Source organism: Lissotriton vulgaris, chromosome 2_1 (assembly GCF_964263255.1).
Source record: "Lissotriton vulgaris chromosome 2_1, aLisVul1.2, whole genome shotgun sequence".
NCBI classification, from domain to species: Eukaryota; Metazoa; Chordata; class Amphibia; order Caudata; family Salamandridae; genus Lissotriton; species Lissotriton vulgaris.
Window position 1 is genome coordinate 1,645,258,714 of NC_141687.1, and position 19,213 is coordinate 1,645,277,926.

Sequence of the window (19,213 nt, forward strand, 5' to 3'; positions counted from 1 at the left end):
TCAAATATTTATCCAATTTGACCAACCCCGCAGGCTCTAGCAAAAAAAAAAAACACATCGAAGCCCCGCTGGCACTCGAACCTAAGATCTACAGGACGAACACACAGACAAGCACACATCTCCACAGCAGGGGCGATAACCCACTGAGCACTGTTATCAACTTACTTTACCAAACGTACAGGGGGGTTCTACTATCACAACAAGAAAGTGCAAATGCTCGAAACCAAAAGGTAAGCCGATACTTGGGGGTGGTGAAAGCACATTGTTCCTGGCTTCCGCTGTAACCCGATGCCAACCGAGATGGGGAAGCAGCGGCGCGCGGGTACAGCATGCTCGACCTTTTCAGTCAGAAGCACGAGGCCTGCGTCCTCCCTGACCTACTTGAGGCAGAGACTTTCGCGAAATGAGGAAACGTTGTACATTAACTCGGCTATAAATTCTCCCTGCTGGTGCTTTCCGGGCCTGGGCCGCGGTTTTGCAAATCTTGGTGTCTAATTTTTACTTCTATAAAAAATATAAAGCGTGTTTTTCTTCTGGGGGAGCGGGGAGGGGGCGGGGATACGGCCCGCTTGACGTCAGGTTTACGATAAACAATGGTTCTGGTTTTCGTCCACACCTCTTGCGGTTTTCCATAAACATCTCTCCGGGTCGTTGGGTGCAGACGGCTGGAGTCTGCAGGATCTCGGAGCTGTGCTGCCGCTGTGCAGGGGAGGCCTGCCCAGACGTGGGCCCAGCACGTCGTTTCCTGGGGCCCTTCGGGAGCAGGCTGTTGCATGCCCCAACCAGCCTTCTACCATCGCTCCAATTTAGCTCCAAAATTCCTATCGAGGAGGCTCAGCACTTGCTCGGGTGTCGTCGACGCTACATGCCATTAGATTTGCTCGACCTGGCGCCGCAGAACTTACGTTTTTTTGTTATTTTTTGACTTAGCTCCAAGGCTTGAGGCCTTCTGCCAACAGGAGCTTCCTCCATACCCTCCTCGCGCCCCTCGCCTCCCCGCAGTCTGGTCTCACTCTGCCCTCCATGGATTCCTTCTGGCATTATCAGTTCCGGATCATTCTCCTGGGGGACTCCACCGTGGGCAAGTCCTCGCTCCTCAAGCGCTATACCGAGGGAGTCTTCCTGGACATCATCAACCAGACGGTGGGCGTCGACTTTTATGTCCAGTTTGTGGAGGTCGAGCCGGGCCGCCGGGTCAAGCTGCAGTTCTGGGACACGGCTGGACAGGAGAGGTTCAGGTGTGTACGCTGGTAACGTCACGGTTGTGTAATGCCCAGCTGTCATTGCACGTGTTATTTGATGTAATGCTAAGTGCAAACTGCTGTGTGTCAGAGCTTACATGTAAGTCTTGGTACTACGGAACTCATTGGCAATCATTTTGTCAACCTACCTAGTTGAAAGCGTTCTGTTTGCCCCTACAGGTTACACAGAGATAATTGCAGCATACACTCACCCACCGAGTTATCTTGCTGGCCTAATGCTTATCTGCAAAGTGACATTTGAAGAGGCAAATCACCCTACTTGGAAACCAGGAGTCCCAGGTCAAACAGGATTACTTTAGAAGCCACCCCAGAGTCATTGGATGATCATCCAACTACTCTACAAGTCATTTTAACGTAATCAGACATCATCAAGCTCTTGAAGTCATCAGCAAAGTTTAGAAACTTTAGCCTGATGATTTCAGGATGACTTGAAAATGACCATTTGATTACTTCTCAAGATAAGAATCTTCCTGATGATTGAGGATGATTTGAAAATTAGTTTAGGATTACTTCTTAGGCGAGATGGTTCCTGATTACTTTTGGATGATTTAAAAATGGCTATCTAATTATTTCAGAGGGATTAACACAATTATATTTTCTGTTCACTATTTTTGTTGCATTTGCATCAGGAATGCTGAGCCTTTTGGCTGATTACTGCACAGCGTAAACTGTTTAGCTACTACATGACATGCTTATAACTGAAATAAGCAAACAATGTGCTTCACAAAAAGGTGTCAGAGGTAATTTGCAGTGTGATATTGTTACGTTTTTTTATAGATTTATGTAGATCAGGGCAAAATTAAAATGTATGAATGCAGGCATACTTAACAGTATTAAAAATTAGTAAATCTAGATTATTTAGGTGTGTGTTTTTCTTGAAATTCGTATTTTCCTTTCATTATTAAGTCATTTTCACTTGTTGTGGACTAGTTGAAGCAGAAAATGCCTTACAACATCACCCACCAGCGGGTGGATTGTTAGACCTGGCATCTTTTGGCGTGTTTCCCCTGTCTTTTTGCTTTTTGACCTGCTGTTTTGATGGTATGCTGGACTTCGTTTTTGCTGGTTAAGTGTCTATGCACTTTTTCCCTGCTATTCAATGCTAACGTACAAGAGCTCCTACTGTAAAATTGTGTTATGGTTGGTTTTCCATGATTGGCATGCTTGATTTACTACTAAGTCCCTAGAACAGTGCACTGTGTGTGCCCAGGGCCTGTATATCAAATGCTACTTGTTGGCCTGCAGCACTGGTTGTGCCACCCACACCAGTAGCCTTTCAGATCTGTCTTAGACCTGCCACTTCAGTGTCTGTGCACAGTTTTTACTGCTGTGTGAAATTTCCAAGTGCACCCACTTGCCAGGCCCTAATCTCCCCTCTTACTACATGTAAGACATGAAAGCTGCCTCTTCTAGCGGAGATAAACAAAGGGTGCATACAAAAGGAAGGCCTGCATCTCCCTCTCAAGAGCGCATCACTATTGAGGTACCGCTCTCCCTGAAAGTTTTAATTCGGGCAACATTAGCTAAGCTAACAGTTTTGATTTTGTATGGTGCTCACTGCTCACACCCAAGACACAGACTTTGGCACAGATAAACAAACTCTTTGAATCAAGTTTGCGTTACTTTTTTGACACAAACCAGACGCAAAGTATTGAGGGATTTGCAATGCAAAGCAAATCATGATTTGCATTCAGGTAACCCAAAGTAAAGCACAGCTGCGCTATGCACTACCTTGCATTTCTTTGCGTCTAAGGTGTCCCATGGGGGGAGGGTGCATGGGTGTTCCCATGCAACCACCCAGGACTTTTGAAGCAAAGCCTTATCTACAAAGATTTCTGGACAATCAATCAGTATATTTGTAGAACGTTACTTGTCATACGTGAGGGTATCCAGGCGATGGCAGGGTCCTGTTGGTTAGCCGAATAGCCAGGTCCGCAGGGACTTTCGGAACTCTGGAAGAGATGGAGAGATCTATAGATGAAAGGGTAGCTCGTTTCCGGTCTTTCACCGCTAGGTAGGAGAAGGCCGACCTCCGCATTTGCTACATCGGATGCAGGGGTGAGGGTTAGAGAAAGAGAGATGGAGCTAAGGTTTCTGGTGGGCTGATGGAAGTTCAGGTGGTGGTTCAAGTAAGCAGGTACGCAGTTGTATAGACCCTTGTCTGTATGGGTCAGGAGCATGAGGTCGCATCTTTTCGGACAGGAAGCCAGTGGAATCCACTGAGGTAGGGGGTGATGTGTGTTTGTCTAGGGAGAACCAGGATGAATCTAGCTGCAGCATTCCTTATGGTTTGCAGTCATCGGAGGAGAGCTGTGATCCCTACATAGAGAGAGTTGCTGTAGTTCAGCTGGCTGGAGACAATGGCGTGGGTAATGGCAAGTCTTGGACTTTGGGGTAGTCATTTGAATATCTTACGAAGCATGCAGAGGGTGAAGAAGCAGGAGGAAGTGACAGAGTTGACATGAGTCATAATGGTTAGCTTGTTGTCCAGAATGATGCTCCTAGTATGCTCAGCGAGGGTAGCAGTAAGTCAGAGTTCTGAGGGCTACCAAGATGTATCCCATGGGGAGCTTTTGATTTGAAAAATCAGTACCTCTGTCTTGGCCATGTTAAGCTTCAGGCAATTGTCCTTCATCCAGTTGGAGACGTCTAACATGCAATTGTGAAAGTTGGTCTTGGTGTCTTCGGAGAGGGAGAGGATGAGTTGTGTGTAATTGGCATAGGAGATGATGTTGAGTACATGGGTTTTGGTGATGCCGACCAGAGTTATCATATAAGTGTTGAAGAGGGCGGGGCTGAACAAGGATCCTTGGGGCACTCCACAGATGAATTCATTGGGTTTGGTGGTGAAGGGGGAAGGCAAACTTTTTGCTTTCTTCCGCTGAGAAAAGAGGCGATCCATCTGAGAGCTGCTCCTTGGATGCATATGTGGTGCAGGCTTGTGATAAGTGTGCAGTGGGAGACCGTATCGAAGGCTGCCGAGAGGTCTAGGAGGATCAGAACTGCAGTCTCTCCTCAGTTGAGGGGAGCTGCTCGCAGCCTGGTGACTGTGTCGGAGACTTTTGGCTGTGCTTCACTACGGGGAAAAGCAGAACATTGCCGCGTGTTGCCTGGCTCTAACAGGGAAACCTTGAAGGCTGTGTTGGTTTGTGAGGGCGGGACTGCGAGTCCCAGCAGGAGTAGCGCCCTGGTCACCTGCGCACCTGCGACTCTTCCCGCCCTCTCTCCTCCCCCTTCTGCTGCTTAAGACGGCTCGCGGCCCCCGCTCCGCGGGAGCCGCTCGCAGCCTGGTGACTGTGTCGGAGACTTTTGGCTGTGCTTCACTACGGGGAAAAGCAGAACACTGCCGCGTGTTGCCCGGATCTAACAGGGAAACCTTGAAGGCTGTGTTGGTTTGTGAGGGCGGGACTGCGAGTCCCAGAAGGAGTAGCGCCCTGGTCACCTGCGCACCTGCGACTCTTCCCGCCCTCTCTCCTCCCCCTGCTGCTGCTTAAGACGGCTCGCGGCCCCCGCTCCGCGGGAGCCGCTCGCAGCCTGGTGACTGTGTCGGAGACTTTTGGCTGTGCTTCACTACGGGGAAAAGCAGAACATTGCCGCGTGTTGCCCGGATCTAACAGGGAAACCTTGAAGGCTGTGTTGGTTTGTGAGGGCGGGACTGCGAGTCCCAGCAGGAGTAGCGCCCTGGTCACCTGCGCACCTGCGACTCTTCCCGCCCTCTCTCCTCCTATCTATATAACCCCATCCATCTACGCGCACGCGGGACGCGCGCGGGCCGTAGCTCGGGGCGAAGCCCGGGCAAAGGGCGGGCCCTCTAAGGCCCTCGCAGGCCAGCGTAGGCTGGGCTGGGCCAATTCCTTTTCGCCTGTTGTGTGTATGTTGGTCCTTATTGGCTTTAGTTGTGTTGTTATAGGTTCCTGACATGCCTTCCCCGGCTCTTGAGGGTACTTCTATGAAACAGGGGGGAGTCAAAAATGGGACCCTGGACAATTATTTTTCTCGGGCTTTGGGTGACGGGGACAAGGAAACCTCCCTGGCTGAGCGTAGGGCGGAGCGCCGCCGCTCGATTGAAAATATGAAAATTAGGCCCCTTTCAGATATTTCCAATTCCCAAGAGGGAGGCACCTCTAACATTAGTGAGGAGATATTATCTCAGGATGGCGTCCCCCTTTTGCTGAGGGATTGTACTCCTAACCCCAGTATATCCATTGAGCAAGTCCCTAGTGTTACCCCCCCCTTTAGTCCTAGCTGTGTGGCTGTTGATTTAATTACCCAGCCCCCTCCCGTATCTAAAGCTAGGAAAGCTAAGCCAAAGCAGTCTGTTGTTCCAGAAGTACATGGCCCTCCTCCAAATAAACGTAGAAGGAAGACGAGGGGAGGTCAGGGTAAAACTAAAATTCCCCACTCAGATTTTGGGAGAGCACCCAAGCCCCCCCCTATCGCTGAAAGGATATTGGCTGATGCACGTAAATCTCCCCCTGTTAAGGGTATTACCACTACTAACCTGAATAATGCCACTGTGAATCACCTTTCCAATGCTTCATTTCCGGGTGCCCCCCTTGGGAACTTAGAATTCTTACTTAGGTCACTGCTCCTGCCCATTAGCGAGAGCATCAAGAAAGTTGAAATTAGACTCACTATCCTGGAGGCAACAATAAGTAGTATGAAATCCTCGGCTAACCTCCAGGGTAGATCCATAGAGTCTAGTTCCCTTTCCATTGCCCCTCCCAATCCCCCAGCCCTACCAGCTAACCCGAGACCCCCTCTGGTGACTCCTGCTGCCCCCCTACCGCAATCCCCTATGGCTAATTTAGTCCCGGCTCAATTATGCAAATCCTCTCAACCCGTAGACCCAGTCTCTTTTGCAACCACTATTGATAGCACTGTTCCCCCACCTCCAGAGAAGCCCGCCCCTAGGCCCCGGAGACCTGATCTCCCTCCAGAGGCTAATGGTTATATGGTAGTAATGGCCGGTGTTCCCCCACTCGAAGTGGGCGAAGGTGAGAACTTTCGCTCACTGAAAAGTAAAGTTATAAAGTGGTTGAACTGGAACAGACCTCTCCCGGCCCACCTTAACAACGAAATTATTATGGTGAGAAGGGTTCCATGGCTGGGTAAAACTAGAAAATCCATTACAGGGGATTGTATTATGGTGAGCTTTCGAGACCCTAGGACTGTTCTCCATATATGTGCCGGGTCAAATCGATCCCTTGAATCCACTATTCGGACTTTGCCAGTGTCCTTTTTCTTTCCCCCTACCCCTATGTATCACGACCAAGCCCGTGGCAACTGGACGAGGGTTGTTCAGAGGGGCAGGCATTATGGCCACACATCACGACCGGTTTTTAGGTCTCGCCTGTCGATGCGCATGCGCATCGAGCAAGCGAGACTATTGCGACTTATCCACTCTTTATCTACACTGCAAGGAATCGTGGCGATTCCTTGCAGTGCCCGTGACTTTTAAGGTCAATGCGCATGCGCATTGAGCTTATGCGCATGCGCATTGACCTTAAAAGCGCGTGCGCGCGCACGTCCGTCTTTGTTTACCCGCTCCGCCCCCTCCCGCCGTGTCGCATTTCTCCTCCCCCTCCCCTCTCTTCCTTCCGTCGGCTCCCCTTTTTCCACTCCCCTCCCCGGCCCCCCCCTTCACCACATCCAGATTGGCCCCTTGCTACCACATCACACCCCTCGTGACACACCACTTCCTGGTATTCAACTTTGTCGACCGGCTCCCCGCTCCGCCCCCTCCCGCCGTGTCGCATTTCTCCTCCCCCTCCCCTATCTTCCTTCCGTCGGCTCCCCTTTTTCCACTCCCCTCCCCGGCCCCCCCCTTCACCACATCCAGATTGGCCCCTTGCTACCACATCACACCCCTCGTGACACACCACTTCCTGGTATTCAACTTTGTCGACCGGCTCCACAGTAACCCTGCCGAAGCAACAACGGCCCCTGGATTGACTCCATGAGAGCTCCTCTACTGACTCAGGTACACAGCCCGCCGTGTTCTTTTACCCCCCCTCTCCTCGACCGTCCTCCACCAGTCCTTATCCTTAGCCTTTCCCCTCCCTTTCCTCTGCCAGGTATTCTACCACAACGCGTGGAACGCCGGACTGCGAAGCACCTGACGTCCACGGATGTGGCACCGATCGCCCGCGCTGTGCCTCCCGCTTTATTCAGGTATTTACACGCTCCCCCCAGCTCACCCGCCCGGCTTCACCAATGTTCCCTCGTCCCTCATTCCACTCCTTTATTCCCCCACTACAGATGTTGCCCATCCGACTGGAAGCACCTTAATTACTGATCTTCCGATCTACATTGTTTTTCCAGGTAACTCTGCCGCCTAAGCGCTTCATCTGGCCACTTCTCTTTCGCACTGCTCCGGTATGTCACCCCACCCGGTCCGACAACTTGGCCATGGTTTGAGCGCTTACTTCCAGATGCCGCCACACTGATACTATGCCTTACGCGAGTGAATCAGCCCCAGGATTTCAACATCCCTCCTCCTGCACTTTGACCTTACTAACCCACGGCTTTTGTACTTCCCATTCCTGGCCCCCACCTTGAAACTGTTCGTTGTCACCCTTAGTCTGACTTAATTGCACATCGCGAGTTCGGGTCCTTTGCCTCTCGCTATTCCGCCTCGGTATGTTCTTCTAGACTCACCTACCTGCCGGCTTCCTAGCCCATTACCATGACGTGATTGCAGACGTTGAGGCTACTCTCTTCATTCTGTGTTTCACCCCTTCCCCCCACCTGGCCGCCCTTGCTCCCCTACCAATTGCCTACTCACCCAGATGCCCCAGAATTGACACACAACCTTATGTCCAGGCTCTTACTTCACCACCCTGGTAGTGTTCATGCCCCCTGCTCTCCCTCAACCCCTCACCCTCAATCCCTCACCCTCAATCCCTCACCCTCAATCCCTCACCCACACTCACCCACACTCACCCTCACTCACACTCACTCACCCTCACTCACCCTCACTCACCCTCACTCACCCTCACTCACCCTCACCCTCAACCCCTCACTCACCCTCACCCTCACTCACCCTCAACCCCTCACCCTCACCCACCCTCAACCCCTCACCCACCCTCAACCCCTCACCCTCACTCACCCTCAACCCCTCACTCACCCTCACTCACCCTCAACCCCTCACTCACCCTCACTCACCCTCAACCCCTCACTCACCCTCACTCACCCTCAACCCCTCACTCACCCTCACTCACCCTCACCCTCACTCACCCTCACCCTCAACCCCTCACTCACCCTCACCCTCACTCACCCTCAACCCCTCACCCACCCTCAACCCCTCACCCACCCTCAACCCCTCACCCTCACTCACCCTCAACCCCTCACTCACCCTCAACCCCTCACTCACCCTCACTCACCCTCAACCCCTCACTCACCCTCAACCCCTCACTCACCCTCACTCACCCTCAACCCCTCAGCCTCACCCTCACTCACCCTCAACCCCTCACCCTCACTCACCCTCACTCACCCTCAACCTCATGCTAAAGATTTACAAAAAAACCCATAAACAATTCTAAAAGCACTAACTCTAATGCTGCGAGACCTATTGCATTTCTAATGCTTGTTAAACCTCCAGTTACACCCTTCCATGATTACAATCGATTTAGCTGTCTCAATGGACTGGACGGTGTTGATTGACTGCCTCCTGCCCTTGATCACACCCTACCCTCCTCCGGCCATGGTTTTGTTGTAACATCTGGCATTGGCTCTTCCATTACTCCCACCCCTGTAACGTTCCCAACCTTTACCCCGGTGCATTCACGCCCTCAGGGAACACGAACCTTAAAAACCAACTTAGTTGTTGACATGGGTCTAAGTTTGGCAACCAGATCGCCCTCTACCCCCTCTCAAGTGCCTGTAACTTTGCAGGGAGTTATATTAAATGCCCCTGCTGTTTTTCCTGTTCCAATGGCTCCCGTAGCTGTCAATAATCCCTTTATTATCCCTGCTCCAGCATCTATTAAACCTTCCCCCTGCCCCTCTGGTTTCAAGTTTGCTAGCTGGAATATTGCAGGATGGAGTCGGCATATGACGTCCCTAGGTTGGGGAGCAATTCTTTCTGACTTTGATGTCCTATGTCTACAAGAGACTTGGGCAACTACTGATGCTAACCTTGATGGTTTCGTGTCTTATAACAACCTGGCACAAAGATCTAATATGGGCAGGGCTAAAGGGGGGTTAGTAATTTTACTTTCTGTGAATTTTCTAGCCCGTATGAAACTGTATCAGTCCGTGGGTCACCATTCCCAAATCCTAATACTAGAACATATAAAGGGACAAACGATAATGGTAATTAACCATTATAATAACTTGTTTGATGTATCCAATACCTCGGTGGTAGAGGAGTTGGGCTCTGCCATGAGTAACATCCGAAAGGGAATTCATAAACCAATGGACCTTATCTGGGGAGGGGATTTCAACCTTCGTACCTGTCCTCATTCTTTTACTCGAATTTGTGGATTTGATGGGGATAATGGGGAAAACCGGGCTCACTTTGTTCATTCACCATTTGGTGACTCCCTTAATCTTCTCATGTTAAGCTTGGACCTTATGATACACCCTCCGGCTGCAGAAGCTGATGGTAAACCTGTCCCAACCTTTGTAGGACCGAACTCGGCTTCTACTATTGACCATTTATTGGTCTCCACGGACCTTGTTCCCTTTTGTACGGTTCCCATTGTTGCTGACCTTGGAAGTAGCGACCACAATGCCATCACCATGTCGATTTCCGCCTGGGGGTTACCAGTTAAAAGTCTCCACTTGACAGTGGAAGACGCCACCCCTTGTAGACAGAATGGTATCCGTATAAAGTGGTGTCTGGATAATTCGGAGAAGCTGCAGGCTAAAATTATTGAAGCTGGGTTTGCCGCAATCTATAAATGTCTAGATCCTGAGGTCCCATGTGAGTGTTATATATCCTATTTCGTTGAGCTCGGCACGGTTATAAAAAATTGTCTTACCATCACCAAAGCCAGAATCAAGAAGGGAAATGTGGGGTGGTTCGATAGCTCGTGCACTAAATCCCTGCGAGAACTCAAGCAGGCTCTAGCTGTACACCCCAGAGACAGGGAGGCTATTAAATCCCTTAGACTCACCTATAAAAAGAATCTGATACGTAGGAAGTATGAGCTAAGGGAACAAGCTTGGGATGCTCTCACTCAAGCCTCAGCACTGCGTGATAGTAGACTTTTCTGGTCTACGGTCAATAGTCCCTTTCTTGCAAAAGATGATTCCCCTATATTGTCAGCTCAGGTGAGCGAAGCAAATTGGGTTGCCCACTTTACCGGGATTTTTAACCCGTCCAGGGAGGACAGTGACAGTTATCCTACCCCGTTGCCCGGAATGAAGTTACTCCTGGACATCTCACTATCTGAGGTTGTCACCGCCATTAGTCGAAGTAAAGGGGGAAAGGCCCCAGGAACCGATGGGGTCCCGGTTGACCTGTATAAATCCAACCCGACACTCTGGAGCCCACTCTTAACCCAGGTGTTTAATGCTTCAGTCCTGGAGAGCACACCACCTACCTGGAGTGAATCTATAATTTTACCCATCTACAAGAAGGGAGATAGAGGAGAGGCCAAGAACTACCGCCCTATCTCCCTTCTTGATTCCTCCCTTAAGATCATGAGTAGGGTTCTCTTGTTGCGGTTGGAGGAATGGGCAGAGGAAAACAAAATTTTGGCGGAATCCCAATATGGCTTTCGTAAAGGATTGGGGACAACGGAGCAGTGCATTAATCTTGACCTCCTTATCGGAAAGTATACGAAGGCGAAACAGGGTTCTTTATTTCTCTGCTTCGCTGATCTCTCGAGCGCCTTCGATCTAGTGGACCATAACTTGTTATGGTCCACTCTGTTGGATATGGGTGCCCCCCCAGCAATAATACATTTCCTGGCCAGACTTTATACTAACTTATCAGCCCAGATCCGTTTTGGCCAGGCAGGTGAATGTACAGAAAAAATAAAGGTCAAGTCTGGCATTAGACAAGGCTGTGTGCTGGCCCCCCTGCTTTTTTCCCTCTTTATAAATTCTTTAGAATCTGAACTGAAGAAGGTCGAGGCTGACTCCCCCCAGGTTGGTGGTAATGCCGTGCCCGTCTTGCTATACGCCGACGACACGGTATTACTCTCGCGCACTCCAAACGGGCTCCAAAAATTAATGAATTATTTTTATGACTTTATCAATGAGAGAAAGCTGAAAATTAATAACTCTAAAACGTATATTATGGCTTGTGGTAAACGTATGAAACTTTTAAAGCGGTTCCATTTTAATAATCATAAAATAGAGGTGGTGGATAGATTTTGCTACCTCGGAGTGACCTTTAATAACAAGGGGACTTGGGCGCACGAGCTCTCAAATGTAAACGCTAGGATGGCTAAAAGCTCCTCCGGAGTTTTTCGCTTTGCTTCTAAGCTTGGTAGCCGCCGCATACCGGTTATGCTTGATATCTATAGGCATAGGTGTGTATCTATTGCTCTATATGGATCTGGTATTTGGGGCTACTGTCCGCATAGGGAACTTCAAGCCACCGAGAATGGGTTCCTTAAAAAACTCCTTTGTTTACCTCCCTCGGCTTCTAATGAACTGTGTCATAGTGAGGTGAGTTTGTACCATCTAACAGATCTAATAGGAATGAGACCTTTAATGGTCTGGAGGTCAATTTGGGCAAAAGATGAGACTGATTTCACCAGGCAGATCATTTTAGATTGTCTTAAAACGAGTAAAGCCTGCAATATCTCCTGGTTAAGTTATGTCTCATCCTCTTACAGTAATATGTTTAATCTTGACATTGTTAATGATCCTCATAGTGCTGTTACTGTCCCCAAAAAGGAACTCAAAAATGTCTTTATTGGGACCAAATCCAACTTACGTAAGGCAAAATGTAGCACTATGTCAACTTATACATTCTATCATTCTAACAGGTTGGAGGATAAAGGCATGCCTATGTACCTTAAATTTATTACCAAACAATCACATTTGTTTGTTCTAACGAGGCTAAGGCTTGGTATTGTACATAATCTAGTGGCCTTCCCAGTGATGAAACTTCATAGTCAATCCCCCTGTCCCTGTGATGGCCAATCTAGGCAATGCACCTTGCACTTTATGCTCATTTGCCCTCTTTATTTGCACCTCCGTCGCTACTATCTTAGACCTGTTTTTAGAAAACACTCAGTTTATACTACAGCCCAAGCCCTGAAATTGTTATTTGCACTTGACTCTGTTGATATTTGTTTTTTTACTGCCACCTTTTTACTCAAAGCTGTCTCGCATAGGAAAAGTCTGGTGTTTTAATATCCCTTTTAATTCCCCAAACTGATGAGTTTTTCTGTTGTTTCCAATTTAATGTATATCCTGTGTATTTTTTTTTTTGTTATTGTATGCTTTTGTGATTGTTTTTAATAATCGAATAAAGCTTTGAAATTGAATTGAGTAGGGCTTGGATGTCATTGGTAGCTGCAATGAGGGCTGTCTCTGCTGTGGTAGCTGTTAAATCTGGATTGGGAGATGTTGAGTAGGAGGTTCCATTCCAGATGTGAGTTGTTTGTTGATTGCTTTTTCTAATACTTTGGCTGGGTACGGGATATCGGTCAGTAGTTGTTGAGTTCGCTGGGGTCTGTCGATTGATTGTTTAGTAATGTGTTGACTTATGCATGTTTCCTGTCATCAGGGAAGGTAGTCGTGGCAGGTGAGGTGTTGAACACGGTGGTGAATATGTGGTTGATTCTGGCTTCACCTATGTTGAAGATGTGGCAATAGCATGGGTCTGTTGGGGTTCCTGAATGGACCGTGTTCATGATAGAGGTGGTATCCTGTGGGGCGAGCTGGCTTCATTCGGTTAGCTGGATGTCTGTGTTGGTGGTGGGGTGTTGTGTTGCTTGAAGAAGTCGCGGTTTTGGGCTAGGGTTTGAAGTTTCTGTAGATGTTGGCGATCTTGTCATGGAAGAAGTTTGCAAGGTTGACGCAGAGTTCCTGTGAGGAGGTAATGTTGTTTGTTGCAGCTGAGGGGTTTGAGAATTCTTTGATGATGTTGAATAGTTCTTTGCTTTTATTGTAGCTTGATTCGATGCGTGAGACTATGGCCTTTTTCTTTATTTCTCTCAACTGTCTGTGGTAGAGATTGAGGGCTATCTTGAAGGCGGTTTTGTCCTTGCTGGTGCACCCTCTCCTTGCCAGTTGTTTAAAGTGTTGTTTAGCGATTCTGAGGTCTTCAGTGTATCAGCTAGACTGCTTGATGGACCTTCTGTGGGTATTGACTCTGACCAATTGTTGAAGTTTCTGATGTTTTGGCCTAGTTTATTGGAGGATTGGAGGAGATGGGGTAGGTGATGCTGAGATTGTTTATCCATCCTCCTTTGAGACTTTGCTCCAGCTGTGATGCGGGGCATTTGGCAGGCAGGTTCGGAGGTCCGTGAGCTGGTGCTATGAAGTGGACGATGGAGTGGTCGACCCAGGTGAGTTCCATGGTGTGGCTGTACTTGATGTAGTCACTGGAGGTGAAGATGGGTTCTAGCGTGTGGCCTGCGGTGTGCGTGGAGTCGTGGACAAGTTGGGTATGTCTGATGTTGTTCATGCTGTCAAGGAGGTTGGTGGTCTTGATGTCATTGTGGTCGTCAGGATGGAAGTTGAGGTAGCCGAGGAAAATGTAAATGTTGGAGTCTATGGCAAGGGGGGGCGATGAAGTCGGCGATGAAGTTGCAGAAGACTGGGCGTGGTCCTGGTGGAAGGTAGGCGAGGGTGACCCTGATGGTGGTTTTTGCTATCTGTTTGGAGCCGGAAGATGAGGTGTTCCATGGCTGGGGTGATGTTGTCATTTGTGGTGGTGCATTGGATGGATTCCTTGTGTTTGATGGCTATCCCTCTGCCAGGCTTGTTCATGCTGTTGCAGAAGTTGATCTTGTAACCCTTAGGTATTGCAGTGGCGATGTTGCGCGCAGAAGTGGGTTGTGCCAGATCTCAGTAAGGAAGAGGCCATCGAGGGTGAGGATCCAAACCTTGGTGTTATGTTTGCATAGTGAGTGTGTGTTGAGAAGCGTGCATATGGGGAATCACCCCATGCGAACGCTGCAGCTCGTCCCCAGGCTTTTGTTAATCGGGACGCAGCAGTGCGGCGTGCTGCACTTGGGCCCTCGTGCAGCAGGGCGGTGTGGAGCAACTCCGTCGCATCCTCCTGCTTCCACACCCTCCGCCTCCTACGTAAGGTCTTCAAATGGATTCCCCTTGAGCACAGAAAAAACATCACCCACGCCCCCGTCACCAGCAGACTCGACTACGGCAACACACTCTATGCCAGAATAACCAAAAACCTCACCTGCAAGCTACAAAACATCCAGAACGCCGCCGCAAGACTGGTCCTAACCCCTACCAAGACACTGCCACATCTCCCAGCACCTGTGCACACTCCACTGGCTCCCCATTGAGGCTAGAATCATCTTTAAGATCCTCACCCATGCACCCAAAGCCCTCCACAACACTGGACCAGCAAACCTCAACAGCCGATTCAACTTCCACGCACCCCAAAGAACCCTACAATCAGCCCAGCACTCCTACGCTGCGGTTCCCTGTGCCAGAAAGACCGGATCGGGAGGCCGCTCCTTCTCCTTCCTTGCAGCCAGAGCCTGGAACGCCCTAATGCTCCACCTCAGACAGACGACATCACTCCCCATCTTCATGAGAAACCTCAAAACTTGGCTCTTCAACAGACCCCCTCCTTGATAGACGGGAACGTGCACCTCCCCCTCTCCCCAGCGCCTTGAGACCCTTACAGGTGAGTAGTCACGCTCAACAAAACATGATTGATTGATTGATCTCCGGTGAGGTGCTAAACCCTTTGGGTGCCCTCTCCCTGCAATTGGAGTTTCCCAGTGTCTACAGCCCTCCCTGCATAGCCTGAGCATAAGCTTTGATTAAACACAGGCGCAGTTCACTTGCCATACCACAATGTCTAAGTACACAAATCAGTTAAAATAGCTTTCACCAATTCAAGTACACCCAGGAAAAGTCTTAAGTTTGTACAGCAGAATTCTTCTGCACTTCCAGCCCCTCATTCCAAATACAGTTAGGCCCGCACTTACTTGCTCACTGTACATGCAGTTCAAATAGCGTGGATGGGTGCATTCAGAGTATCTTCTTATGTGGCGGGCAGCCCTTCTAACCACAGGGGGCCACATTGGCAACCTCACTTGCTACTGGGCAGAATCAGCACAGCAGGCCTACACTGCAGTACTCGTCTTCAGCAGTAGTGCTCTCCCAGGCTGTGTGCAGATGGATGATTGAACACAGTGGACGGCCTCCGGACTGGCCGTCAGTGGGTGTGTCTTTTCGGCAGTTATGGCATCTGTGCCGATCAGTTTTTCCACATTGGCAGTGACAAGGGGACTCTTATGTCTGCAGCAGCGGACCCATTCTCTTGGGCACAAGGCCAACTGCTAAACAATATGATGATGCATGGCACTTTAAAGCTTTGACATACTTCACAGCATGAACCACTCTGGCAGACCAGGTGACCCCTTCACAAAACAGGTCACCTCTGGGAGATTGGCTGTCATGCAGACACCAGCACTGATCACACAGGTACACCGTGGAGCGCTCCCTTCCTAGGTCAAGAATTTGGAACTGGAAAAAGTAGTGTGATTTTGATTGCACTTTTGAACTCATCTTCCAGACAGGGGAAATGGATCCATTGTCTAAGGTTTCCAAACCAGTTTGAGTTGCTCCTTAGACTCAGTTTGTGTGCGAGTTATTGGCTCTCACAAAAAGTAGCATCAATTCTTGGTCCAAGCAGGAATATTCCAAAACAAGGGCACAATTAAGCGTGAGATCTCTGCACCTGGTTGTCATCAGCCTTTCTGAAGCAGTAATCAGGGACAGACAAAAGGGCAAGCCTATTACGGACCTTATTGAATTTGCCTCACTTCAGTGCCTGGATCCTAAACTGCCAAATACAGGAAAGTAGTAGGAACACTTTCACTGTCTGGGGGAGCTGTATTCACCCTCTAACTTGTGCCAGGTTAAATCAGGGGCTATCCAAAGTGGATCTCACTGGTCCCAGTACTTACACTGTCACTACAATACATATACTGCCATACATGTGCTACCACACACTGCACATACGCATGCTGAACACACACAGAGTGTCAGTGCAAGGTCTGGGTTTCACAATAAAATGACACTTTACTCAAGAGTGTTCAATAGACCACACTCTTTCCTTACACAGACAAAAAGGTCTGGTGACACTAAAGAGTCACACAACTTGGTATTGTGCCACAGCTGCTTTACCTAACCCACTCAGGGCATGAACAGTAGTCCTTCTCCTGCGTTGAGGGCATGCATGGTTGATCTCCAGGTGACAGCACATATTTTGGACCTCACATTACAATGGAAAGGCCCAGGCCTCTGCACACACATTAGATTAGCATGATGCCAGAACCAAACAAAAAAGGTACGATTCACATGTAGTTAGGCCCTCAGGGCAGGTGTGCACACCCATGTACTTTGCATGGACACTCCGGTCCCAACAAAAAATACTGTGCATAAAAGTGAGTATATAGAAACTCTCAATTAGACAGCCAAAAACATTTGCATGGTTGGCACTGTACAACACTTGGGGCTTTGCTGCTGAGGGCCAGGCGGAAGCAGGAGTGGAAATTAGAGAAGTTAAACTGGTTTCGCTTTCTCTGCCTGGTGAGGCCTTCATGACCTTTAAGACCAGTTAGTAGCCAGTGCAATGGTAGGATACCAAAGGGCAGTACACGTCTATGGCGGACAAGAGGCTGCTTTCAGCTGTGAATGGACCATGGGATCCTCGATCCTTCCTCCACCGTGAGTTGGGGGCACATAGTTTCCCTACAGATACATATGTGATTTTATACTGCCGAGAACTAGTGCTCCTGGTTACTTTACTCGAACAGCTAGCAAAACATATGTGTCTGGGCAGTATATTCAGAAAACAGTGGTGTATAGAGAACCATTTAGACACATTAAAAAAATGATAGATATCTTTGGGAAGGTGATCCACCCCCGCCCCGTGTGCCACATGTACAGGGCTCACCTCGCTGCCTTGATGCAATGTGACCATCCTTTTAGCTTGAATGTGAGATGAGCCATCATCACCCCACTCCTGTATGACTGAATTGTCATTGCTCATAACCTTTAGCTTATTTTTCCTTTGCTCAGCTGTTGAGTGATGTCATGTCACGGGGTTATACTGTGACTTTGTTTACTATTCACTTTAACTGTGAACTTTTCGCCTCTCTGTTTCAATTGCTTTTATGTCCAGTAATTTTTTTGAACTTTACCTAAGTTTGCTTATAAAATGTGTGTACCTCCCATAGACCCTGCCTTACAATTAAATAAATATAAATACAATAAAATAGTATTTTCCACCTACTTTGTGGATGCAAGGTTTATAAATTCGTTGTGTATGCGACTCTCTCTCCCAGAGCTTTGGCGCTGTATAAGAAATGTGAACCCACACATATAGCTGACTCCTGATTTTATAGAATTAATTCCCTCTCCATATTTGTTTGCTAAATGGTTGGGGATCAGGGGTATATTTACAAGGGGATATCGCCATCAGAACGTCACTTTTAGTGGTGGCGATATCCCCTTCTCCTTATTTACAAAGCAGCGTAAAGCTACTTAACGTGTCTTAACGCCGCCCTTGTAAATAAGGCCCTTTTCACGCTTCACTTAGCGTGAAAGTGGGTGCAATTGGTGTTGCAGTGGGCAATCTGCTGCAGCACTAGTTGCTTTTTGACACTGCCCCATATTTACAAGGATGGGGCAGTGCTAAAAACTAAGACCAGGTAAAATGTGGTCTTAGGATGGCGATACGAAGAAAAATTATTCAAGGTGTCCCTTCCTGCACATAAGCAATCGCCACTGCAGGGCAGACACCCTTGCAACATGGCGCACAGGTGTCTGAGCTAGCGCTAGACCGCCTTTTTATAGCCAGCACTAGGGGAAACACAGGCGTGTGCAGTATTTTTGCAAATACGGCACATCCCTGCGTTAAAAAAATGTTGGAGCGTGGGGTTGCCAATTTTGGAGTAACACTGCGCTCCAACATTTTATTGTAAATATACCCCCTGGATTCAGATTGCACTCAGGCATGACCACCATAGGTTAGATTTCCCAAAAGAATCTATGACAAAATATCGAATACAAAAATATCTAACTACAAAAATATCGCAACAAAAATATTGATTACAACAATATCGACATCCTATCTCTAACAAGGTAAGAACAAAAATATCGAGAGAAAAAATATCGATGTCAAAAATATCGTTTGAAAAAAAATATCGTACAAAAAAATGTAATATTGAGAAAAAGAATACTGATAAATGTAATAAACATAGTTAAAATATATTATAATATTTAAAATTAATACATTATGTAATAAAACAAATAATAATAAATATATATTACATAGTATATACTTCATTAATAATAACTCTAAAAACATTATTTTAATAACTTATAAATACATGAAAATATAATAAATTACAAATAAATGTATATACATAAAATAATAATATAAATAACAATTAATAAAAATGTAAAACAAATTTAAAAAAAGTAAGTAAATGTTGGATAGCGTAGGGGTAAAAATTACTATTTCCACTCCAGAGAGTGCAACAGTAGAGAAAGTGTTGGAGAGCGTAGGGGTAACAATTACTATTCCAAGTCCAGAGAGTGAAACAGTAGGGAAAGTGTTGGATAGCGTAGGGGTAACAATTACTATTACAACTCCAGAGAGTGCAACAGTAGGGAAAGTGTTGGTTAGCGTAGGGGTAACAATTACTATTCCAACTCCAGAGAGTGCAACAGTAGGGAAAGTGTTGGATAGCGTAGGGGTAACACTTACTATTCCCACTCCAGAGAGTGCAACAGTAGGGAAAGTGTTGGCTAGCTTAGGGGAAAAA

The 19,213-nt window shown here is 48.0% G+C and overlaps 1 protein-coding gene across 1 annotated transcript in view; it reads left to right on the plus strand.

Moving 5' to 3' along the window:
• The first annotated feature begins 659 nt into the window (after positions 1-659).
• Positions 660-19,213, plus strand: part of LOC147733004 (ras-related protein Rab-39B-like) — a 37,896-nt gene continuing 19,342 nt past the window's right edge. The window contains exon 1 of the mRNA XM_086957548.1: positions 660-1,238. Coding sequence (XP_086813674.1) covers positions 1,024-1,238 — 215 coding nt within the window. The 5' untranslated portion in view covers positions 660-1,023. The remainder of the gene's footprint in view (positions 1,239-19,213) is intronic.